We start from the raw sequence: 27,142 nt of genomic DNA, 5'->3' as shown, positions 1-27,142 counted from the left end.
GAGCGGTAGAGGTGGGAGGGAGGGAGGGAGGGATCGAGCAGTAGAGGTGGGAGGGAAGAGAGCGAGCGGTAGAGGTGGGAGGGAGGGATCGAGCGGTAGAGGTGGGAGTGAAGGAGCGAGCGGTAGAGGTGGGAGGGAGGGATCGAGCGGTAGAGGTGGGAGGGAGGGATCGAGCGGTAGAGGTGGGAGTGAAGGAGCGAGCGGTAGAGGTGGGAGGGAGGGATCGAGCGGTAGAGGTGGGAGGGAGGGAGCGAGCGGTAGAGGTGGGAGGGAGGGAGGGAGGGATCGAGCAGTAGAGGTGGGAGGGAAGAGAGCGAGCGGTAGAGGTGGGAGGGAGGGATCGAGCGGTAGAGGTGGGAGTGAAGGAGCGAGCGGTAGAGGTGGGAGGGAGGGATCGAGCGGTAGAGGTGGGAGGGAGGGATCGAGCGGTAGAGGTGGGAGTGAAGGAGCGAGCGGTAGAGGTGGGAGGGAGGGATCGAGCGGTAGAGGTGGGAGGGAGGGATCGAGCGGTAGAGGTGGGAGGGAGGAATCGAGCGGTAGAGGTGGGAGGGAGGAATCGAGCGGTAGAGGTGGGAGGGAGGGAGCGAGCGGTAGAGGTGGGAGGGAGGGATCGAGCGGTAGAGGTGGGAGGGAAGGAGTGAGCGGTAGAGGTGGGATGGAGGGATCGAGCGGTAGAGGTGGGAGGGAGGGATCGAACGGTAGAGGTGGGAGGGAGGGAGGGAGCGAGCGGTAGAGGTCGGAGGGAAGGAGGGATCGGTAGAGGTGGGAGGGAGGGATTGAGCGGTAGAGGTGGGAGGGAGGGAGCGAGCGGTAGAGGTGGGAGGGAAGGAGCGAGCGGTAGAGGTGGGAGGGAGGGAGCGAGCGGTAGAGGTGGGAGGGAGGGAGGGAGCGAGCGGTAGAGGTGGGAGGGAAGGAGCGAGCGGTAGAGGTGGGAGGGAGGGATCGAGCGGTAGAGGTGGGAGGGAGGGATCGAACGGTAGAGGTGGGAGGGAGGGATCGAACGGTAGAGGTGGGAGGGAGGGATCGAGCGAACGGTAGAGGTGGGAGGGAAGGAGCGAGCGGTAGAGGTGGGAGGGAGGGAGCGAGCGGTAGAGGTGGGAGGGAAGGAGCGAGCGGTAGAGGTGGGAGGGAAGGAGTGAGCGGTAGAGGTGGGAGGGAGGGATCGAGCGGTAGAGGTGGGAGGGAGGGATCGAGCGGTAGAGGTGGGAGGGAGGGAGCGAGCGGTAGAGGTGGGAGGGAAGGAGGGAGCGAGCGGTAGAGGTGGGAGAGAAGGAGGGATCGGTAGAGGTGGGAGGGAGGGATTGAGCGGTAGAGGTGGGAGGGAGGGAGTGAGCGGTAGAGGTGGGAGGGAAGGAGCGAGCGTTAGAGGTGGGAGGGAGGGAGCGAGCGGTAGAGGTGGGAGGGAGGTAGCGAGTGGTAGAGGTGGGAGGGAAGGAGCGAGCGGTAGAGGTTGGAGGGAGGGATCGAGCGGTAGAGGTGGGAGGGAGGGATCGAACGGTAGAGGTGGGAGGGAGGGATCGAGCGGTAGAGGTGGGAGGGAGGGATCGAGCGGTAGAGGTGGGAGGGAGGGATCGAGCGGTAGAGGTGGGAGGGAGGGAGCGAGCGAACGGTAGAGGTGGGAGGGAAGGAGCGAGCGGTAGAGGTGGGAGGGAGGGATCGAACGGTAGAGGTGGGAGGGAAGGAGCGAGCGTTAGAGGTGGGAGGGAAGGAGCGAGCGGTAGAGGTGGGAGGGAAGGAGCGAGCGGTAGAGGTGGGAGGGAAGGAGCGAGCGGTAGAGGTGGGAGGGAAGGAGCGAGCGGTAGAGGTGGGAGGGAGGGATCGAGCGGTAGAGGTGGGAGGGAGGGATCGAGCGGTAGAGGTGGGAGGGAGGGATCGAGCGGTAGAGGTGGGAGGGAGGGATCGAGCGGTAGAGGTGGGAGGGAGGGATCGAGCGGTAGAGGTGGGAGGGAGGGATCGAGCGAACGGTAGAGGTGGGAGGGAGGGATCGAGCGGTAGAGGTGGGAGGGAGGGAGCGAGCGAACGGTAGAGGTGGGAGGGAAGGAGCGAGCGGTAGAGGTGGGAGGGAGGGATCGAACGGTAGAGGTGGGAGGGAAGGAGCGAGCGGTAGAGGTGGGAGGGAAGGAGCGAGCGGTAGAGGTGGGAGGGAAGGAGCGAGCGGTAGAGGTGGGAGGGAAGGAGCGAGCGGTAGAGGTGGGAGGGAAGGAGCGAGCGGTAGAGGTGGGAGGGAGGGATCGAACGGTAGAGGTGGGAGGGAAGGAGCGAGCGGTAGAGGTGGGAGGGAAGGAGCGAGCGGTAGAGGTGGGAGGGAAGGAGCGAGCGGTAGAGGTGGGAGGGAGGGATCGAGCGGTAGAGGTGGGAGGGAGGGATCGAGCGGTAGAGGTGGGAGGGAGGGAGCGAGCGGTAGAGGTGGGAGGGAAGGAGGGAGCGAGCGGTAGAGGTGGGAGAGAAGGAGGGATCGGTAGAGGTGGGAGGGAGGGATTGAGCGGTAGAGGTGGGAGGGAGGGAGTGAGCGGTAGAGGTGGGAGGGAAGGAGCGAGCGTTAGAGGTGGGAGGGAGGGAGCGAGCGGTAGAGGTGGGAGGGAGGTAGCGAGCGGTAGAGGTGGGAGGGAAGGAGCGAGCGGTAGAGGTTGGAGGGAGGGATCGAGCGGTAGAGGTGGGAGGGAGGGATCGAACGGTAGAGGTGGGAGGGAGGGATCGAGCGGTAGAGGTGGGAGGGAGGGATCGAGCGGTAGAGGTGGGAGGGAGGGATCGAGCGGTAGAGGTGGGAGGGAGGGAGCGAGCGAACGGTAGAGGTGGGAGGGAAGGAGCGAGCGGTAGAGGTGGGAGGGAGGGATCGAACGGTAGAGGTGGGAGGGAAGGAGCGAGCGTTAGAGGTGGGAGGGAAGGAGCGAGCGGTAGAGGTGGGAGGGAAGGAGCGAGCGGTAGAGGTGGGAGGGAAGGAGCGAGCGGTAGAGGTGGGAGGGAAGGAGCGAGCGGTAGAGGTGGGAGGGAGGGATCGAGCGGTAGAGGTGGGAGGGAGGGATCGAACGGTAGAGGTGGGAGGGAGGGATCGAGCGGTAGAGGTGGGAGGGAGGGATCGAGCGGTAGAGGTGGGAGGGAGGGATCGAGCGAACGGTAGAGGTGGGAGGGAGGGATCGAGCGGTAGAGGTGGGAGGGAGGGAGCGAGCGAACGGTAGAGGTGGGAGGGAAGGAGCGAGCGGTAGAGGTGGGAGGGAGGGATCGAGCGGTAGAGGTGGGAGGGAGGGAGCGAGCGAACGGTAGAGGTGGGAGGGAAGGAGCGAGCGGTAGAGGTGGGAGGGAGGGATCGAACGGTAGAGGTGGGAGGGAAGGAGCGAGCGGTAGAGGTGGGAGGGAAGGAGCGAGCGGTAGAGGTGGGAGGGAAGGAGCGAGCGGTAGAGGTGGGAGGGAAGGAGCGAGCGGTAGAGGTGGGAGGGAAGGAGCGAGCGGTAGAGGTGGGAGGGAGGGATCGAACGGTAGAGGTGGGAGGGAAGGAGCGAGCGGTAGAGGTGGGAGGGAAGGAGCGAGCGGTAGAGGTGGGAGGGAAGGAGCGAGCGGTAGAGGTGGGAGGGAAGGAGCGAGCGGTAGAGGTGGGAGGGAAGGAGCGAGCGGTAGAGGTGGGAGGGAAGGAGCGAGCGGTAGAGGTGGGAGGGAAGGAGCGAGCGGTAGAGGTGGGAGGGAGGGAGCGAGCGGTAGAGGTGGGAGGGAAGGAGCGAGCGGTAGAGGTGGGAGGGAAGGAGCGAGCGGTAGAGGTGGGAGGGAAGGAGCGAGCGGTAGAGGTGGGAGGGAAGGAGCGAGCGGTAGAGGTGGGAGGGAGGGATCGAACGGTAGAGGTGGGAGGGAAGGAGCGAGCGGTAGAGGTGGGAGGGAAGGAGCGAGCGGTAGAGGTGGGAGGGAGGGAGCGAGCGGTAGAGGTGGGAGGGAGGGATCGAGCGATAGATGGATTGTAACAAATAAATATATATATGTAACCTACCTTAACAAATATACACCATTCACGCTTCTGAAAAAGGGCTACATTTTGACTAGCTATGTCTCTAACCTCCCTCTCAATCCTATGGTGCTGCCACCCCAATTATCATGCTTACCTCTAGGCTTCTACTGCTAGGTCTAGCACTCAACACAGCAGTAACTGTCAGAAACATCCCCTAACATTTACACTGAATCCTCTATTGTTTTTCTCACCTTCAGTCTGTTGCTGCTTTGCTTCCTTGACAACATTTCCAATGTCAACCCTTATCCTTGGAGTTTTAGACAAACAGTGTGTGAATAGACACACACACACACACACACACACACACACACACACACACACACACACACACACACACACACACACACACACACACACACACACACACACACACACACACACACACACACACACACTGTTGACATGCGGAAACAGATCATGTCTGTGTAATATTCTCATTCTAATGTTCCGTCTACTATGTGATTGGCTCTAACAACTGTTTCTCTCTCTCCCTCAGATTTGCTGATAATGGAATTGGCCTAACACTGGCTAGGTAAGACATTAATGTTAATAACATCTTGTGGTCCTGTGTGTGTGTGTGTGTGTGTGTGTGTGTGTGTGTGTGTGTGTGTGTGTGTGTGTGTGTGTGTGTGTGTGTGTGTGTGTGTGTGTGTGTGTGTGTGTGTGTGTGTGTGTGTGTGTGTGTGTGTGTGTGTGTGTGTGTGTGTGTGTGTGTGTGCGTTTGTGCGGTGTGCATGTGTTGTTCATGTTTGTATTTACGGGTGACTGCAGAAGACCCCGTTGCAGTAATTGGAAAACACCTTATATGGTCGTCTGCTTATGATGCAGTGGGAAAGAAAGACTTTGAAAGAGTGTGAAAGTAATTTGGGAGTGTGAAAGTGGCATCTCTAGGTATATGGGCCTGGGCATGGTTTGTAGCTGGTTTCAGAAACCAGGTCACACTCTCAGAGAGAGACTCACTGGCACAGACTCACACACTTTTACACGCTCTCTTGGCCACACATTCGTTTTAGCTCTCTTGGCCACACAAACTCTGACAGTCACTCACTCACGTACTCACACACACACACACGTTTGTTTTGCTATCCTTGTGGAGACCAAACAATTGATTCCCATTCAAAATCCTATTTCGCTAACCCCTAACCCTTAACCTAACCTTAACCCTAAACTTAACCCTAATTCTAACCCTAATTTTAACCCTGAACCTAACCCCTAAGCCAAAAATAGACGTTTTCCTTGTGGGAATTTTCCTTGTTTTACTTTAGTAAAACCAAAAACACACACAAAAGTGTTAACTTTGGCATCTATTTTAGATTTGGTTTTATGTTTAGTCTTAAAATACCGTTTAGTCACATTTTAGTCATTTCATCCTTCGTTAGTTTTAGTTATTATCAGTTAGTTATTATCAGTTATTATCTGTGACTAAAACTCTAGACACTCAATCAGTCCACACGACTGAAATATGTCAATTCTACCAATGAGACGATTGTAAAACATTATTCTGCATGCTTATGATTGTAAACAACAGATGAAAAGGAGCTTGATGTCAAATGAAATGTCCATTAGTCTCACGTGGAATTCTCATCTCGTCACATTTTAGTCAACAAAAATGAAAAGTATTTTCTATGAAATGAACACACACACAAACACTTTCTCTCTGTCACTTTCTCTCTGTCTTTCCCTGTCTGTGTAGTGGTGGTACATTCCCTGATGATGATGGCTCTCGTCAGGAGGTGAAGAACAGTCTGTTTGTTGGGGAGAGTGACAACAGGGGCATGCCCATTCCTGACAACCGTATCTGGGGTCCCGGGGGACCCGACCTCAATGGGAGGACCCTGCCTCGAGGAGTGTGAGTGTTGGCTCATATACACACACGCACGCACACACGCACGCACACGCACACACATACACACACACAGAGAGAGAGAGACAGAGAGACAGACACTGCGTGTGTCTCTCTCCCTTTTCTCTCCTCTTCTGTCTGTTCATTTCTTGTTCTCTTATCTCCCTTCTCCTCCTCCTCCTCCTTGTCCTTCTCCTTCTCCTCCTCCTTGTCCTTCTCCTCCTTGTTCTTCCCCTCCTTCTCCTCCTTCTCCTTCTCCTCCTTCTCCTTCTCCTTCTCATTCTCCTCCTTGTCCTTCTCCTCCTCCTCCTCCTCCTCCTTCTCCTCCTCCTCCTCCTCCTCCTCCTCCTTCTCCTCCTCCTCCTCCTCCTCCTCCTCCTCCTCCTCCTCCTCCTCCTCCTCCTCCTCCTCCTCCTTCTCATTCTCCTTCTCCTTCTCTCCTTGTATCGCCTCTCCTCATTCACATTTTACCCTGAAATGAACCCCTTCAACTTTTCCCTTTTCAGCGTTTTGCGTGCTTGGCCAGACTGAAAGTATGATTAAAAGTATGATGTCTCAACTTGTGCATATCTTACATTCTTTTATTGTCTGGGTGAAAGAAGCCCGTCATCCATCATCTGTCTCTGTACATGACATGCTATATGGAGAAAAAAATATCATTTGCAACCACATTTGAACTTTTGCATAGTGTTACAAAATGGTCCCAAGATGCAGTCGTTATCCAGTATCCGATAGCACAGAGCCTTGTCTGTGTTCTGAAAGAGATGACGATGTCCCCTCTGGCACACTTGGGAACATCGCAAAGCACCCATGATCTTGCCTGCGTCCCAAATAGCACCCTATTCCCTACCCGGTGCCCTACTTTTGACCAGGGTCTGTCTGTCCGTCAAGTTCTCCCTCCCTCTGGTCTTTCTGACTCTCTGTATGTCTGTCCTGCAGTGACTTCCCTATCCGCGGCATGCAGATCTACGACGGGCCCATCAACGTGCAGAACTGCACCTTCAGAAAGTACATTGCCCTGGACGGTCGACACACCAGCGCCTTCGGCTTCAGACTCAACAACTCCTGGCAGAGCTGCCCTAACAACAACGTCACCGACATCACCTTCGACGATGTGCCTGTGAGTGAGTGAGTGAGTGAGTGATTGAGTGAGTGAGTGATTGAGTGAGTGAGTGAGTGAGTGTGTGTGGGTGGGGGGGGTGTATCACGCTGGTTAACATTTACCTGTACACATTATGGGAGTTGGGGTGTATTGTGTATGTAAAGCGTAGCTGCAAATTTTGGGCATGAGCTGTCATGGTGGATTATGGGTAATGTAGTGCCATAAGCAGGGTCTTACAGGGGAGACATGCTTCTCTTTCTCACCTCCATGACACTCATCTCTCCTCTCTCCCCTTCTCCTCTCCTTCCCCTCTCCCCCTCTCTTCTCTCCATCCACTCACCCCTTCTCCCCCTTCCTCCCCATCTACCTCCTGCTCTTCTCTCCATCCACTCACCCCTTCTCCCCCTTCCTCCCCATCTACCTCCTGCTCTTCTCTCCATCCACTCACCCCTTCTCCCCCTTCCTCCCCATCTACCTCCTGCTCTTCTTATCAGATACCGTCCCGGGTGTTTTTCGGCGAGCCCGGCCCATGGTTTAACAAGATGCAGATGGACGGTGACAAGACCACCATATTCCACGATGTGGACGGCTCGGTCAGTGAGTACCCTGGAGCCTTCCTGGTCAAAGAGGACAACTGGTTACTGAGACACCCTGACTGTATTGACGTGCCTGACTGGAGGGCTGCCATCTGTAGTGGGCATTATGCACAGGTTGGTATGCATACGCCATGCAGGCTGAAGGAAGCATGCAGCATGCGCACAAGCATGCATGTACACACACACACACACACACACACACACACACACACACACACACACACACACACACACACACACACACACACACACACACACACACACACACACACACACACACCGTATCTTATAGAAACACATACACACATGGGTACACAGTATGTCCTCACACATTCTTTAAAATAAAGTGTTGGTTAAGTTTCCTCTCAAAGCTAACACACTAGGTTTTCTTGTGCAGTGTGACCTCGTTTCCCCCTCATTTCACTCACTTTCTAATGTCTTCCAGAAGAGTGAACATGTTCCTAGTCACACACACCTGTGTGTTTGTGTGTGTGCATGTGTCTGTATGCGTTTGTGTATTAACGTGTGTGTGTGTGTGTGTGTGTGTGTGTGTGTGTGTGCATGTGTCTGTATGCGTTTGTGTATTAACGTGAGTGTGTGTGTGCATGTGTCTGTATGCGTTTGTGTATTAACGTGTGTGTGTGTGTGTGTGTGTGTGTGTGTGTGTGTGTGTGTGTGTGTGTGTGTGTGTGTGTGGTCCCTCAGATCTACATACAGACACGTAACCCTGCCAGTCTGAACATGCAGATGGTAAAGGATGAGTACCCTGACAGACCCCTGACACTAGAGGGCGCTCTGGGTAAGAAGAAGCACTACCAGCAGTTCCAGCCCGTGGTCACCCTGGGTAAGGGCTACACTGTACACTGGGACCAGGCTGCTCCTGCAGAGATCACTGTGTGGCTCATCAACTTCAACAGGTTGGTAGTGGACTCAGAGAGATACACACACACACACACAGGTTGGTAGTGGACTCGGAGAGATATAGACGCACGCACGCACGCACGCACGCACGCACGCACGCACGCACGCACGCACACACACACACACACACACACACACACACACACACACACACACACACACACACACACACACACACACACACAGAGACAACGAGACAGAGACAGAGAGAGAGACTACACAGGTTGGTATTGGAGGCAGAGAGACACGCACAGACACACACACATGCACCCTTCACCATACACACTATTCACTTCCTTCTCCCAGCATTGTTTCAGCATCTGATCCAAAAAACTGTCAACATCATGGCACCACATCCTATGAGTCAACAATAACCCCAGTAACCCAAAGCCCCATCCCCTGACCATGTGGTCATATTAATAAAACCCATATCATCAAGTCACACCCTTGCCTTCCACGAACCCTATAACCCAAGGGACAGTGTGATACAGTAGGTTATGGTGGCTGTTTGTCTTAGCATATGACATCACCCCTGCCCAGCAAATATACTTAATAGCATTGGCAGTCATTTGAATAGCAGAGGCATGGTAGTCATTTCAAGCGTGTTAGCTATTCCCTGGCCTGAGATTACCCCGAAAGGAGGGAGGAACATCTACCGTATTGGGGGATATGGGCATTCCCATTGGTTACATGCTGCTCTGGCGCCATCTATTGTTTGTGAAATGGAAATTCAGGTTCAACACTGCATGACATTTCACATTTTAAATCAAATCAAATTTTATTTGTCACTTGCACCAAATACAACAACCTTACAGTGAAATGCTTACAAGCCCTTAACCAACAATGTAGTTATAAGAAAAACAAGTGTTAAGAAAGTATTTACTAAAATAAACTGAAGTAAAAAATAAGAAAATAGAAAAATAACAAATAATTTAAGAGCAACTATAACATAACAGTAGTGAGGCTATATACAGGGGGTACTGGTACAGAGTCAATGTGGAGGCTATATACAGGGGGTACTGGTACAGAGTCAATGTGGAGGCTATATACAGGGGGGTACTGGTACAGAGTCAATGTGGAGGCTATATACAGGGGGTACTGGTACAGAGTCAATGTGGAGGCTATATACAGGGGGTACTGGTACAGAGTCAATGTGGAGGCTATATACAGGGGGTACTGGTACAGAGTCAATGTGGAGGCTATATACAGGGGGTACTGGTACAGAGTCAATGTGGAGGCTATATACAGGGGGTACTGGTACAGAGTCAATGTGGAGGCTATATACAGGGGGTACTGGTACAGAGTCAATGTGGAGGCTATATACAGGGGGTACTGGTACAGAGTCAATGTGCGGGGGCACAGGTTAGTCGAGGTAAAATGAGGTAATATGTAGTAAAAGTATAGATACCTTAATAGAAAGTTACTCAAGTAAAAGTGAATGTTACCCAGTAAAATGCTACTTGAGTAAAAGTATTTGGTTCTAAATATACTTAAGTATCAAAAGTAAAAGTAGAAATAATTTCTAATTCCTTATATTAAGCAAAGCAGACAGAACCATGTTCTTGTTTTAAAAATGTACAGATAGCCAGGGACACACTCCATCACTCAGACATCATTTACAGATAGCCAGGGACACACTCCAACACTCAGACATCATTTACAGATAGCCAGGGGAACACTCTAACACTCAGACATCATTTACAGATAGCCAGGGACACACTCCATCACTCAGACATCATTTACAGATAGCCAGGGACACACTCCAACACTCAGACATCATTTACAGATAGCCAGGGACACACTCCATCACTCAGACATCATTTACAGATAGCCAGGGACACACTCCATCACTCAGACATCATTTACAGATAGCCAGGGACACACTCCATCACTCAGACATCATTTACAGATAGCCAGGGACACACTCCAACACTCAGACATCATTTACAGATAGCCAGGGACACACTCCATCACTCAGACATCATTTACAGATAGCCAGGGGAACACTCTAACACTCAGACATCATTTACAGATAGCCAGGGACACACTCCATCACTCAGACATCATTTACAGATAGCTAGGGACACACTCCAACACTCAGACATCATTTACAGATAGCCAGGGACACACTCCATCACTCAGACATCATTTACAGATAGCCAGGGACACACTCCATCACTCAGACATCATTTACAGATAGCCAGGGGAACACTCCAACACTCAGACATCATTTACAGATAGCCAGGGACACACTCCAACACTCAGACATCATTTACAGATAGCCAGGGACACACTCCAACACTCAGACATCATTTACAGATAGCCAGGGACACACTCCAACACTCAGACATCATTTACAGATAGCCAGGGACACACTCCATCACTCAGACATCATTTACAGATAGCCAGGGGAACACTCCAACACTCAGACATCATTTACAGATAGCCAGGGACACACTCCAACACTCAGACATCATTTACAGATAGCCAGGTGAACACTCCAACACTCAGACATCATTTACAGATAGCCAGGGACACACTCCATCACTCAGACATAATTTACAGATAGCCAGGGGAACACTCCAACACTCAGACATCATGTACAGATAGCCAGGGACACACTCCAACACTCAGACATCATTTACAGATAGCCAGGGACACACTCCAACACTCAGACATCATTTACAGATAGCCAGGGACACACTCCAACACTCAGACATCATTTACAGATAGCCAGGGACACACTCCATCACTCAGACATCATTTACAGATAGCCAGGGACACACTCCAACACTCAGATATCATTTACAGATAGCCAGGGACACACTCCAACACTCAGACATCATTTACAGATAGCCAGGGACACACTCCAACACTCAGATATCATTTACAGATAGCCAGGGACACACTCCAACACTCAGATATCATTTACAGATAGCCAGGGGCACACTCCAACACTCAGACATCATTTACAGATAGCCAGGGACACACTCCAACACTCAGACATCATTTACAGATAGCCAGGGACACACTCCATCACTCAGAGATCATTTACAGATAGCCAGGGACACACTCCATCACTCAGACATCATTTACAGATAGCCAGGGACACACTCCATCACTCAGACATCATTTACAGATAGCCAGGGACACACTCCAACACTCAGACATCATTTACAGATAGCCAGGGACACACTCCATCACTCAGACATCATTTACAGATAGCCAGGGGAACACTCCAACACTCAGACATCATTTACAGATAGCCAGGGACACACTCCAACACTCAGACATCATTTACAGATAGCCAGGGACACACTCCATCACTCAGACATCATTTACAGATAGCCAGGGACACACTCCATCACTCAGACATCATTTACAGGTAGCCAGAGACACACTCCATCACTCAGACATCATTTACAGATAGCCAGGGACACACTCCAACACTCAGACATCATTTACAGATAGCCAGGGACACACTCCATCACTCAGACATCATTTACAGATAGCCAGGGGAACACTCCAACACTCAGACATCATTTACAGATAGCCAGGGACACACTCCAACACTCAGACATCATTTACAGATAGCCAGAGACACACTCCAACACTCAGACATCATTTACAGATAGCCAGGGACACACTCCAACACTCAGACATCATTTACAGATAGCCAGGGACACACTCCATCACTCAGACATCATTTACAGATAGCCAGGGGAACACTCCAACACTCAGACATCATTTACAGATAGCCAGGGACACACTCCAACACTCAGACATCATTTACAGATAGCCAGGTGAACACTCCAACACTCAGACATCATTTACAGATAGCCAGGGACACACTCCATCACTCAGACATAATTTACAGATAGCCAGGGGAACACTCCAACACTCAGACATCATGTACAGATAGCCAGGGACACACTCCAACACTCAGACATCATTTACAGATAGCCAGGGACACACTCCAACACTCAGACATCATTTACAGATAGCCAGGGACACACTCCAACACTCAGACATCATTTACAGATAGCCAGGGACACACTCCATCACTCAGACATCATTTACAGATAGCCAGGGACACACTCCAACACTCAGATATCATTTACAGATAGCCAGGGACACACTCCAACACTCAGACATCATTTACAGATAGCCAGGGACACACTCCAACACTCAGATATCATTTACAGATAGCCAGGGACACACTCCAACACTCAGATATCATTTACAGATAGCCAGGGGCACACTCCAACACTCAGACATCATTTACAGATAGCCAGGGACACACTCCAACACTCAGACATCATTTACAGATAGCCAGGGACACACTCCAACACTCAGATATCATTTACAGATAGCCAGGGGCACACTCCAACACTCAGACATCATTTACAGATAGCCAGGGACACACTCCAACACTCAGACATCATTTACAGATAGCCAGAGACACACTCCAACACTCAGACATAATTTACAGATAGCCAGGGACACACTCCAACACTCAGACATCATTTACAGATAGCCAGGGACACACTCCAACACTCAGACATCATTTACAGATAGCCAGGGGAACACTCCAACACTCAGACATCATTTACAGATAGCCAGGGACACACTCCAACACTCAGACATCATTTACAGATAGCCAGGGGAACACTCCAACACTCAGACATCATTTACAGATAGCCAGGGACACACTCCAACACTCAGACATCATTTACAGATAGCCAGGGACACACTCCAACACTCAGACATCATTTACAGATAGCCAGGGGAACACTCCAACACTCAGACATAATTTACAGATAGCCAGGGGAACACTCCAACACTCAGACATAATTTACAGATAGCCAGAGGAACACTCCAACACTCAGACATAATTTACAGATAGCCAGGGACACACTCCAACACTCAGACATAATTTACAGATAGCCAGGGACACACTCCAACACTCAGACATCATTTACAGATAGCCAGGGGAACACTCCAACACTCAGACATCATTTACAGATAGCCAGGGGAACACTCCAACACTCAGACATCATTTACAGATAGCCAGGGACCCACTCCAACACTCATACATCATTTACAGATAGCCAGGGACACACTCCAACACTCAGACATCATTTACAGATAGCCAGGGGAACACTCCAACACTCAGACATCATTTACTGATAGCCAGGGACACACTCCAACACTCAGACATCATTTACAGATAGCCAGAGGAACACTCCAACACTCAGACATAATTTACAGATAGCCAGGGACACACTCCAACACTCAGACATCATTTACAGATAGCCAGGGACACACTCCAACACTCAGACATCATTTACAGATAGCCAGGGACACACTCCATCACTCAGACATCATTTACAGATAGCCAGGGACACACTCCATCACTCAGACATCATTTACAGATAGCCAGGGACACACTCCATCACTCAGACATCATTTACAGATAGCCAGGGACACACTCCAACACTCAGACATCATTTACAGATAGCCAGGGACACACTCCATCACTCAGACATCATTTACAGATAGCCAGGGGAACACTCCAACACTCAGACATCATTTACAGATAGCCAGGGACACACTCCAACACTCAGACATCATTTACAGATAGCCAGGGACACACTCCATCACTCAGACATCATTTACAGATAGCCAGGGACACACTCCATCACTCAGACATCATTTACAGGTAGCCAGGGACACACTCCATCACTCAGACATCATTTACAGATAGCCAGGGACACACTCCAACACTCAGACATCATTTACAGATAGCCAGGGACACACTCCATCACTCAGACATCATTTACAGATAGCCAGGGGAACACTCCAACACTCAGACATCATTTACAGATAGCCAGGGACACACTCCAACACTCAGACATCATTTACAGATAGCCAGAGACACACTCCAACACTCAGACATCATTTACAGATAGCCAGGGACACACTCCAACACTCAGACATCATTTACAGATAGCCAGGGACACACTCCATCACTCAGACATCATTTACAGATAGCCAGGGGAACACTCCAACACTCAGACATCATTTACAGATAGCCAGGGACACACTCCAACACTCAGACATCATTTACAGATAGCCAGGTGAACACTCCAACACTCAGACATCATTTACAGATAGCCAGGGACACACTCCATCACTCAGACATAATTTACAGATAGCCAGGGGAACACTCCAACACTCAGACATCATGTACAGATAGCCAGGGACACACTCCAACACTCAGACATCATTTACAGATAGCCAGGGACACACTCCAACACTCAGACATCATTTACAGATAGCCAGGGACACACTCCAACACTCAGACATCATTTACAGATAGCCAGGGACACACTCCATCACTCAGACATCATTTACAGATAGCCAGGGACACACTCCAACACTCAGATATCATTTACAGATAGCCAGGGAGACACTCCAACACTCAGACATCATTTACAGATAGCCAGGGACACACTCCAACACTCAGATATCATTTACAGATAGCCAGGGACACACTCCAACACTCAGATATCATTTACAGATAGCCAGGGGCACACTCCAACACTCAGACATCATTTACAGATAGCCAGGGACACACTCCAACACTCAGACATCATTTACAGATAGCCAGGGACACACTCCAACACTCAGATATCATTTACAGATAGCCAGGGGCACACTCCAACACTCAGACATCATTTACAGATAGCCAGGGACACACTCCAACACTCAGACATCATTTACAGATAGCCAGGGACACACTCCAACACTCAGACATAATTTACAGATAGCCAGGGACACACTCCAACACTCAGACATCATTTACAGATAGCCAGGGACACACTCCAACACTCAGACATCATTTACAGATAGCCAGGGGAACACTCCAACACTCAGACATCATTTACAGATAGCCAGGGACACACTCCAACACTCAGACATCATTTACAGATAGCCAGGGGAACACTCCAACACTCAGACATCATTTACAGATAGCCAGGGACACACTCCAACACTCAGACATCATTTACAGATAGCCAGGGACACACTCCAACTCTCAGACATCATTTACAGATAGCCAGGGGAACACTCCAACACTCAGACATAATTTACAGATAGCCAGGGGAACACTCCAACACTCAGACATAATTTACAGATAGCCAGAGGAACACTCCAACACTCAGACATAATTTACAGATAGCCAGGGACACACTCCAACACTCAGACATAATTTACAGATAGCCAGGGACACACTCCAACACTCAGACATCATTTACAGATAGCCAGGGGAACACTCCAACACTCAGACATCATTTACAGATAGCCAGGGGAACACTCCAACACTCAGACATCATTTACAGATAGCCAGGGACCCACTCCAACACTCATACATCATTTACAGATAGCCAGGGACACACTCCAACACTCAGACATCATTTACAGATAGCCAGGGGAACACTCCAACACTCAGACATCATTTACTGATAGCCAGGGACACACTCCAACACTCAGACATCATTTACAGATAGCCAGAGGAACACTCCAACACTCAGACATAATTTACAGATAGCCAGGGACACACTCCAACACTCAGACATAATTTACAGATAGCCAGGGACACACTCCAACACTCAGACATCATTTACAGATAGCCAGGGGAACACTCCAACACTCAGACATCATTTACAGATAGCCAGGGGAACACTCCAACACTCAGACATCATTTACAGATAGCCAGGGACACACTCCAACACTCAGACATCATTTACAGATAGCCAGGGACACACTCCAACACTCAGACATCATTTACAGATAGCCAGGGACACACTCCAACACTCAGACATCATTTACAGATAGCCAAATCGTTGGCCACACTAATAAATGGATCACTAGTCACTTTATTAATGCCAATTTAATAACGATGTTCACATATCTCTCATTACTCATCCCATATGCGTATACTGTATTTTATACCATCTATTGCATCTTGACTATGCCGCTCGGTCATTGTTCATCCATATATTTATATAATATATGTATATATTCTTATTCCATCCCTTTACTTAGATTTGTGTGTATTAGGTAGTTGTTGTGGAATTGTTAGATTACATGTTAGATATTGCTGCACTGTCGGAACTAGAAGCACAAGCATTTCGCTACACTCGCACTAACATCTGCTAACCATGTGTATGTGACCAATAAAATGGGAGGGGGGGGGCGGACAATGCAAATAGTCCGGGTAACCATTTGATTAGCTGTTTAGGAGTCTTATGGCTTGGTGGTAGAAGCTGATAAGAAGCCTTTTGGACCTAGAATTGACGCTCTGGTACTGCTTGCCATGCGGTAGCAGAGAGAGCAGTCTATGACTGGGGTGGCTGGAGTCTTTTAGGGCCTTCCTCTGACACCGCCTGGTATAGAGGTCCTGGATGGCAAGAAGCTTGGCCCCAGTGATGTACTGGGCAGTACGCATCACCCTCTGTAGCGCCTTGCGCATCATTTAACAGACGCTCTTATACAATACTTTTTTCGTACTGGTCCCCCTTGGGAATCGAACCCAGGTGCTGAAAGTGCCTTGCTCTACCAACTGAGCTACACGGGACTGCAGAGTCGTTTTCACTAGTTTCTAGTTTCACTATCAACAAACAGAAGAAAGCTGACTGAAACAGAGAGAGACTAACCTGAAATTTTCCAATAAAGAATACAAAATGTTTTGCTACGGTGTGTTTACTAATTAATATGACCAGTGAGTGGGAGTAGTTGTTTAGCCCTAGCTCAGTGCTGGGCTGCCTCCTGTCAAATGTCCTTTTATACCTGATTAACTGTGTGTGTGTGTGTGTGTGTGTGTGTGTGTGTGTGTGTGTGTGTGTGTGTGTGTGTGTGTGTGTGTGTGTGTGTGTGTGTGTGTGTGTGTGTGTGTGTGTGTGTGTGTGTGTGTGTGTGTGTGTGTGTGTGTGTGTGTGTGTTGTGTGTGTGTGTGTGTGTGTGTGTGTGTGTTCCAGGAACGACTGGATCAACGTGGGCTTCTGCTACCCGCCAGGCACCACCTTCACGATCATCTCGGACATCCACAACCGGCTGACCAAGCAGACAAGGAAGACCGGTGTGTTCATGAGGACCACACAGAGAGACAAGATCAACCAGTCTCACCTGTCCCGAGGCTATTACTACTGGGAGGAAGATACCGGGTGAGGAGGGTGGGAGGCAGGGAGGGAGGGGGAGAGAGGAGAGAGAGGGTGAGGAAGTAGGGATCGGGGGAGAGAGGAAAATGTGTAGTAGAAGAGTACAGTAGGTAGTCTCCCCTGTTTCCCTCTCAACCTGCTGTTTCTCCCAGTAATCCTTATTAACTCTTAGTCTCCCCTGTTTCCCTCTCAGCCTGCTGTTTCTCCCAGTAAATCCTTATTAACTCTTAGTCTCCCCTGTTTCCCTCCCAGCCTGCTGTTTCTCCCAGTAAATCCTTATTAACTCTTAGTCTCCCCTGTTTCCCTCCCAGCCTGCTGTTTCTCCCAGTAATCCCTATTAACTCTTAGTCTCCCCTGTTTCCCTCCCAGCCTGCTGTTTCTCCCAGTAATCCTTATTAACTCTTAGTCTCCCCTGTTTCCCTCTCAGCCTGCTGTTTCTCCCAGTGAATCCTTATTAACTCTTAGTCTCCCCTGTTTCCCTCTCAACCTGCTGTTTCTCCCAGTAATCCTTATTAACTCTTAGTCTCCCCTGTTTCCCTCTCAGCCTGCTGTTTCTCCCAGTGAATCCTTATTAACTCTTAGTCTCCCCTGTCTCCCTCTCAGCCTGCTGTTTCTCCCAGTGAATCCTTATTAACTCTTAGTCTCCCCTGTCTCCCTCTCAACCTGCTGTTTCTCCCAGTAAATCCTTATTAACTCTTAGTCTCCCCTGTTTCCCTCTCAGCCTGCTGTTTCTCCCAGTGAATCCTTATTAACTCTTAGTCTCCCCTGTTTCCCTTTCAGCCTGCTGTTTCTCCCAGTAATCCTTATTAACTCTTAGTCTCCCCTGTCTCCCTCTCAGCCTGCTGTTCCTCCCAGTAAATCCTTATTAACTCTTAGTCTCCCCTGTTTCCCTCTCTACCTGCTGTTTCTCCCAGTAAATCCTTATTAACTCTTAGTCTCCCCTGTTTCCCTCTCAACCTGCTGTTTCTCCCAGTAATCCTTATTAACTCTTAGTCTCCCCTGTTTCCCTCCCAGCCTGCTGTTTCTCCCAGTAATCCTTATTAACTCTTAGTCTCCCCTGTTTCCCTCTCAGCCTGCTGTTTCTCCCAGTGAATCCTTATTAACTCTTAGTCTCCCCTGTTTCCCTCTCAACCTGCTGTTTCTCCCAGTAAATCCTTATTAACTCTTAGTCTCCCCTGTTTCCCTCTCAACCTACTGTTTCTCCCAGTGAATCCTTATTAACTCTTAGTCTCCCCTGTTTCCCTCCCAGCCTGCTGTTTCTCCCAGTAATCCTTATTAACTCTTAGTCTCCCCTGTTTCCCTCCCAGCCTGCTGTTTCTCCCAGTAATCCTTATTAACTCTTAGTCTCCCCTGTTTCCCTCTCAGCCTACTGTTTCTCCCAGTAATCCTTATTAACTCTTAGTCTCCCCTGTTTCCCTCCCAGCCTGCTGTTTCTCCCAGTAATCCTTATTAACTCTTAGTCTCCCCTGTTTCCCTCCCAGCCTGCTGTTTCTCCCAGTAATCCTTATTAACTCTTAGTCTCCCCTGTTTCCCTCTCAACCTGCTGTTTCTCCCAGTAATCCTTATTAACTCTTAGTCTCCCCTGTTTCCCTCTCAACCTGCTGTTTCTCCCAGTAATCCTTATTAACTCTTAGTCTCCCCTGTTTCCCTCTCAACCTGCTGTTTCTCCCAGTAATCCTTATTAACTCTTAGTCTCCCCTGTTTCCCTCTCAACCTGCTGTTTCTCCCAGTAATCCTTATTAACTCTTAGTCTCCCCTGTTTCCCTCTCAACCTGCTGTTTCTCCCAGTAATCCTTATTAACTCTTAGTCTCCCCTGTTTCCCTCTCAACCTGCTGTTTCTCCCAGTAATCCTTATTAACTCTTAGTCTCCCCTGTTTCCCTCCCAGCCTGCTGTTTCTCCCAGTAATCCTTATTAACTCTTAGTCTCCCCTGTTTCCCTCTCAGCCTGCTGTTTCTCCCAGTGAATACTTATTAACTCTTAGTCTCCCCTGTTTCCCTCTCAGCCTGCTGTTTCTCCCAGTAATCCTTATTAACTCTTAGTCTCCCCTGTCTCCCTCTCAGCCTGCTGTTTCTCCCAGTAAACCTTATTAACTCTTAGTCTCCCCTGTTTCCCTCTCAACCTGCTGTTTCTCCCAGTAATCCTTATTAACTCTTAGTCTCCCCTGTCTCCCTCTCAGCCTGCTGTTTCTCCCAGTGAATCCTTATTAACTCTTAGTCTCCCCTGTCTCCCTCTCTACCTGCTGTTTCTCCCAGTAATCCTTATTAACTCTTAGTCTCCCGTCTCCCTCTCTACCTGCTGTTTCTCCCAGTAATCCTTATTAACTCTTAGTCTCCCCTGTTTCCCTCTCAACCTGCTGTTTCTCCCAGTGAATCCTTATTAACTCTTAGTCTCCCCTGTCTCCCTCTCAGCCTGCTGTTTCTCCCAGTAAATCCTTATTAACTCTTAGTCTGCCCTGTTTCCCTCCCAGCCTGCTGTTTCTCCGAGTGAAGGCCCACAATGAGAAGGAGGACTTTGCCTTCTGTTCAGTGAAGGGCTGTGAGAGGGTTAAAATCACAGCCGTTATCCCTAAGGGCAGCGGCCCCAGTGACTGCATGACACAGGCCTACCCCCTGCACGCAGAGATGCCCATCGTAGATGTGCCCATGCCAAGGAAACTGCCCAGCGCCAAGCTGGTGAGGACAGAGCTCAGTCTGTTGGTCACAAATGGCACTGTGCATCGTTTTGTAAAATAGTTAATCAAACACTTATGTAAACTGTTTATTACTGATTCGTAGCATTCATAGTACTAGTACATAGTATTCTAGTAACACTAGTTCCTATTATTCATAGTATATTCACCGTGTTTGAAACCCTATAAAGTGTTACTGATACAGTCATGTAAAGAAAGAGAAGAAAGAGTCTCGGCATCTCATCAATAAATCTCTGCAGCAGTGTTGTGGACAGGATGGACATTTCTATACCAGTGTCGGTCACTTAAGATCTCTCTCTCTTTCCGCTCTCGCTCTTGCTCTCTCTCTTTCCTCTCCTCTCCTCTCTCTCTGTCTCTTTCCTCTCCTCTCTCTCTCTCTTTTCTATCTATCTATCTATCTATCTATCTATCTATCTATCTATCTATCTATCTATCTATCTATCTATCTATCTACCGATCTCTATTTATTCTTCTCCTCTCTCTCTCTCTCTCTCTCTCTTTCCTCTACAGCGCACCACAGACCACTTCCTAGAGGTCAAGCTGGAGTCATACAACACACGCTTCTTCCACATCAAGGAGGACTTCGCCTACACAGAGGTGTGTTTGTGTGTGTGTGTGTGTTTGCTTTCTCTATGTGTAAAAAGTTATTCAATAATGTCATGATCGGTTGATTGGGTGTTGTGGTTGCCGAGCAGGTTAACGGCAGGAAGTTGTACCAGCCAGATGATGGGGTGCAGCTGACGGTGATGGACGGCCATGATGGGAGACTGGTGGAGAGCAAAGGCTTCAGGAACTCCATACTGCAGGGTGTACCTGCCCAGATAGAGGGCTATGTTAACAACCTGACAGACCAGTAAGAACAGACACACACACACACACACACACACACACACACACACACACACACACACACACACACACACACACACACACACACACACACACACACACACACACACACACACACACACACACACACACACAAGCTAACTTTTTCATGTTAGACTCGGAAGACACTGAGTTGAACAAAGTTAACTCTCTTCTCCCTGCTTTCCCCCCACTCCATCCCCCATCTCTCTTTCACTTCTGTCTCTTTCTCCCTCACTCTCTCTTTCTCTCTCACTAGCTCTATCGTCATAATAACGTCTAAGGGTCGTCTGGTGACTCGGGGCCCCTGGACCAGAATACTGGAACTCCTCGGAGCTGACAAGACCCTCAAGTTGAGAGGTAACTAACTAATGTAGCTCCTTAGAGCTGACAAGACCCTCATGTTGAGAGGTAACTAACTACTGTAGGTCCTTAGAGCTGACAAGACCCTCAAGTTGAGAGGTAACTAACTAATGTAGCTCCTTAGAGCTGACAAGACCTCATGTTGAGAGGTAACTAACTAATGTAGCTCCTTAGAGCTGACAAGACCCTCAAGTTGAGAGGTAACTAACTAATGTAGCTCCTTAGAGCTGACAAGACCCTCATGTTGAGAGGTAACTAACTAATGTAGCTCCTTAGAGCTGACAAGACCCTCATGTTGAGAGGTAACTAACTAACTAATGTAGCTCCTTAGAGCTGACAAGACCCTCATGTTGAGAGGTAACTAACTAACTAATGTAGCTCCTTAGAGCTGACAAGACCCTCATGTTGAGAGGTAACTAACTACTGTAGCTCCTTAGAGCTGACCAAACACTCATGTTGAGAGGTAACTAACTACTGTAGCTCCTTAGAGCTGACCAAACCCTCATGTTGAGAGGTAACTAACTAACTACTGTAGCTCCTTAGAGCTGACCAAACACTCATGTTGAGAGGTAACTAACTAACTACTGTAGCTCCTTAGAGCTGACCAAACACTCATGTTGAGAGGTAACTAACTAACTGCTGTAGCTCCTTAGAGCTGACCAAACCCTCATGTTGAGAGGTAACTAACTAATGTAGCTCCTTAGAGCTGACAAGACCCTCATGTTGAGAGGTAACTAACTAACTACTGTAGCTCCTTAGAGCTGACCAAACCCTCATGTTAAGAGGTAACTAACTAACTACTGTAGCTCCTTAGAGCTGACCAAACACTCATGTTGAGAGGTAACTAACTACTGTAGCTCCTTAGAGCTGACAAGACCCTCATGTTGAGAGGTAACTAACTAATGTAGCTCCTTAGAGCTGACCAAACACTCATGTTGAGAGGTAACTAACTAACTACTGTAGCTCCTTAGAGCTGACCAAACCCTCATGTTGAGAGGTAACTAACTACTGTAGCTCCTTAGAGCTGAGAAGACCCTCATGTTGAGAGGTAACTAACTACTGTAGCTCCTTAGAGCTGACCAAACAATCATGTTGAGAGGTAACTAACTAACTACTGTAGCTCCTTAGAGCTGACAAGACCCTCATGTTGAGAGGTAACTAACTAATGTAGCTCCTTAGAGCTGACCAAACACTCATGTTGAGAGGTAACTAACTACTGTAGCTCCTTAGAGCTGACAAGACCCTCATGTTGAGAGGTAACTAACTAATGTAGCTCCTTAGAGCTGACCAAACACTCATGTTGAGAGGTAACTAACTAACTACTGTAGCTCCTTAGAGCTGACCAAACCCTCATGTTGAGAGGTAACTAACTACTGTAGCTCCTTAGAGCTGACAAGACCCTCATGTTGAGAGGTAACTAACTAATGTAGCTCCTTAGAGCTGACCAAACCCTCATGTTGAGAGGTAACTAACTAACTACTGTAGCTTCTTAGAGCTGACCAAACACTCATGTTGAGAGGTAACTAACTACCTACTGTAGCTCCTTAGAGCTGACCAAACACTCATGTTGAGAGGTAACTAACTAACTACTGTAGCTCCTTAGAGCTGACCAAACCCTCATGTTGAGAGGTAACTAACTAACTACTGTAGCTCCTTGGAGCTGACCAAACACTCATGTTGAGAGGTAACTAACTAATGTAGCTCCTTAGAGCTGACCAAACTCTCATGTTGAGAGGTAACTAACTACTGTAGCTCCTTAGAGCTGACCAAACCCTCATGTTGAGAGGTAACTAACTACTGTAGCTCCTTAGAGCTGACCAAACACTCATGTTGAGAGGTAACTAACTAACTAATGTAGCTCCTTAGAGCTGACCAAACACTCATGTTGAGAGGTAACTAACTAACTACTGTAGCTCCTTAGAGCTGACCAAACACTCATGTTGAGAGGTAACTAACTAACTCCTGTAGCTCCTTAGAGCTGACCAAACACTCATGTTGAGAGGTAACTAACTAACTACTGTAGCTCCTTAGAGCTGACCAAACACTCATGTTGAGAGGTAACTAACTAACTAATGTAGCTCATTAGAGCTGACCAAACCCTCATGTTGAGAGGTAACTAACTAATGTAGCTCATTAGAGCTGACCAAACCCTCATGTTAAGAGGTAACTAACTAATGTAGCTCATTAGAGCTGACAAGACCCTCATGTTGAGAGGTAACTAACTAACTACTGTAGCTCATTAGAGCTGACCAAACCCTCATGTTGAGAGGTAACTAACTAATGTAGCTCATTAGAGCTGACCAAACCCTCATGTTGAGAGGTAACTAACTAACTACTCTAGCTCCTTAGAGCTGACCAAACACTCATGTTGAGAGGTAACTAACTACTGTAGCTCCTTAGAGCTGACAAGACCCTCATGTTGAGAGGTAACTAACTAATGTAGCTCCTTAGAGCTGACCAAACACTCATGTTGAGAGGTAACTAACTAACTACTGTAGCTCCTTAGAGCTGACCAAACCCTCATGTTGAGAGGTAACTAACTACTGTAGCTCCTTAGAGCTGACAAGACCCTCATGTTGAGAGGTAACTAACTAATGTAGCTCCTTAGAGCTGACCAAACCCTCATGTTGAGAGGTAACTAACTAACTACTGTAGCTTCTTAGAGCTGACCAAACACTCATGTTGAGAGGTAACTAACTACCTACTGTAGCTCCTTAGAGCTGACCAAACACTCATGTTGAGAGGTAACTAACTAACTACTGTAGCTCCTTAGAGCTGACCAAACCCTCATGTTGAGAGGTAACTAACTAACTACTGTAGCTCCTTGGAGCTGACCAAACACTCATGTTGAGAGGTAACTAACTAATGTAGCTCCTTAGAGCTGACCAAACTCTCATGTTGAGAGGTAACTAACTACTGTAGCTCCTTAGAGCTGACCAAACCCTCATGTTGAGAGGTAACTAACTACTGTAGCTCCTTAGAGCTGACCAAACACTCATGTTGAGAGGTAACTAACTAACTAATGTAGCTCCTTAGAGCTGACCAAACACTCATGTTGAGAGGTAACTAACTAACTACTGTAGCTCCTTAGAGCTGACCAAACACTCATGTTGAGAGGTAACTAACTAACTCCTGTAGCTCCTTAGAGCTGACCAAACACTCATGTTGAGAGGTAACTAACTAACTACTGTAGCTCCTTAGAGCTGACCAAACACTCATGTTGAGAGGTAACTAACTAACTAATGTAGCTCATTAGAGCTGACCAAACCCTCATGTTGAGAGGTAACTAACTAATGTAGCTCATTAGAGCTGACCAAACCCTCATGTTAAGAGGTAACTAACTAATGTAGCTCATTAGAGCTGACAAGACCCTCATGTTGAGAGGTAACTAACTAACTACTGTAGCTCATTAGAGCTGACCAAACCCTCATGTTGAGAGGTAACTAACTAATGTAGCTCATTAGAGCTGACCAAACCCTCATGTTGAGAGGTAACTAACTAACTACTCTAGCTCCTTAGAGCTGACCAAACCCTCATGTTGAGAGGTAACTAACTAATGTAGCTCCTTAGAGCTGACCAAACACTCATGTTGAGAGGTAACTAACTAACTACTGTAGCTCCTTAGAGCTGACCAAACCCTCATGTTGAGAGGTAACTAACTACTGTAGCTCCTTAGAGCTGACCAAACCCTCATGTTGAGAGGTAACTAACTAATGTAGCTCCTTAGAGCTGACCAAACACTCATGTTGAGAGGTCACTAACTAACTACTGTAGCTCCTTAGAGCTGACCAAACCCTCATGTTGAGAGGTAACTTACTGTAGCTCATTAGAGCTGACCAAACACTCATGTTGAGAGGTAACTAACTAATGTAGCTCCTTAGAGCTGACCAAACACTCATGTTGAGAGGTAACTAACTAATGTAGCTCATTAGAGCTGACCAAACCCTCATGTTGAGAGGTAACTAACTAACTACTGTAGCTCATTAGAGCTCACGAGACCCTCATGTTGAGAGGTAACTAACTACTGTAGCTCCTTAGAGCTGACGAGACCCTCATGTTGAGAGGTAACTAACTAACTACTGTAGGTCCTTAGAGCTGACGAGACCCTCATGTTGAGAGGTAACTAACTAACTAATGTAGCTCCTTAGAGCTGACCAAACCCTCATGTTGAGAGGTAACTAACTAACTACTGTAGCTCCTTAGAGCTGACCAAACCCTCATGCTAAGAGGTAACTAACTACTGTAGCTCATTAGAGCTGACAAGACCCTCATGTTGAGAGGTAACTAACTACTGTAGCTCATTAGAGCTGACCAAACACTCATGTTGAGAGGTAACTAACTACTGTAGCTCCTTAGAGCTGACCAAACCCTCATGTTGAGACGTAACTAACTACTGTAGCTCATTAGAGCTGACAAGACCCTCATGTTGAGAGGTAACTAACTAACTACTGTAGCTCCTTAGAGCTGACCAAACCCTCATGTTGAGAGGTAACTAACTAACTACTGTAGCTCCTTGGAGCTGACCAAACACTCATGTTGAGAGGTAACTAACTAATGTAGCTCCTTAGAGCTGACCAAACCCTCATGTTGAGAGGTAACTAACTAACTACTGTAGCTCCTTGGAGCTGACCAAACACTCATGTTGAGAGGTAACTAACTACTGTAGCTCCTTAGAGCTGACAAGACCCTCATGTTGAGAGGTAACTAACTAATGTAGCTCCTTAGAGCTGACCAAACACTCATGTTGAGAGGTAACTAACTAACTACTGTAGCTCCTTAGAGCTGACCAAACCCTCATGTTGAGAGGTAACTAACTACTGTAGCTCCTTAGAGCTGACAAGACCCTCATGTTGAGAGGTAACTAACTAATGTAGCTCCTTAGAGCTGACCAAACACTCATGTTGAGAGGTAACAAACTAACTACTGTAGCTCCTTAGAGCTGACAAGACCCTCATGTTGAGAGGTAACTAACTAATGTAGCTCCTTAGAGCTGACCAAACCCTCATGTTGAGAGGTAACTAACTAACTACTGTAGCTCCTTAGAGCTGACCAAACACTCATGTTGAGAGGTAACTAACTAACTACTTTAGCTCCTTAGAGCTGACCAAACACTCATGTTGAGAGGTAACTAACTAATGTAGCTCCTTAGAGCTGACCAAACCCTCATGTTGAGAGGTAACTAACTACTGTAGCTCCTTGGAGCTGACCAAACACTCATGTTGAGAGGTAACTAACTAATGTAGCTCATTAGAGCTGACCAAACACTCATGTTGAGAGGTAACTAACTACTGTAGCTCCTTAGAGCTGACCAAACCCTCATGTTGAGAGGTAACTAACTAACTAATGTAGCTCCTTAGAGCTGACCAAACACTCATGTTGAGAGGTAACTAACTAACTAATGTAGCTCATTAGAGCTAACAAGACCCTCATGTTGAGAGGTAACTAACTAACTACTGTAGCTCCTTAGAGCTGACCAGACACTCATGTTGAGAGGTAACTAACTAACTACTGTAGCTCCTTAGAGCTGACCAAACACTCATGTTGAGA

General features: G+C 48.2%; 1 protein-coding gene across 1 annotated transcript in view; it reads left to right on the top strand.

Annotated features, from left to right (window-relative positions):
* The window catches only part of LOC129846539 (cell migration-inducing and hyaluronan-binding protein-like), a gene marked incomplete at its 5' end in the record, with an annotated part of 24,337 nt that extends 2,722 nt beyond the window's left edge, over positions 1-21,615 (top strand). Inside the window, 10 exons of the mRNA XM_055914471.1 lie at positions 4,488-4,523; positions 5,685-5,840; positions 6,774-6,954; positions 7,431-7,646; positions 8,238-8,449; positions 17,495-17,680; positions 20,144-20,348; positions 20,876-20,962; positions 21,061-21,218; positions 21,492-21,615. Of these exons, the coding sequence (XP_055770446.1) occupies positions 4,488-4,523; positions 5,685-5,840; positions 6,774-6,954; positions 7,431-7,646; positions 8,238-8,449; positions 17,495-17,680; positions 20,144-20,348; positions 20,876-20,962; positions 21,061-21,218; positions 21,492-21,600 (1,546 nt within the window). The remainder of the gene's footprint in view (positions 1-4,487; positions 4,524-5,684; positions 5,841-6,773; positions 6,955-7,430; positions 7,647-8,237; positions 8,450-17,494; positions 17,681-20,143; positions 20,349-20,875; positions 20,963-21,060; positions 21,219-21,491) is intronic.
* Positions 21,616-27,142: the final 5,527 nt, after the last annotated feature.

Source organism: Salvelinus fontinalis, unplaced genomic scaffold (assembly GCF_029448725.1).
Source record: "Salvelinus fontinalis isolate EN_2023a unplaced genomic scaffold, ASM2944872v1 scaffold_0581, whole genome shotgun sequence".
NCBI lineage: Eukaryota > Metazoa > Chordata > Actinopteri > Salmoniformes > Salmonidae > Salvelinus > Salvelinus fontinalis.
Note: the sequence above shows the minus strand (reverse complement) of the source record. Positions and strands in the feature narration are given on the sequence as shown.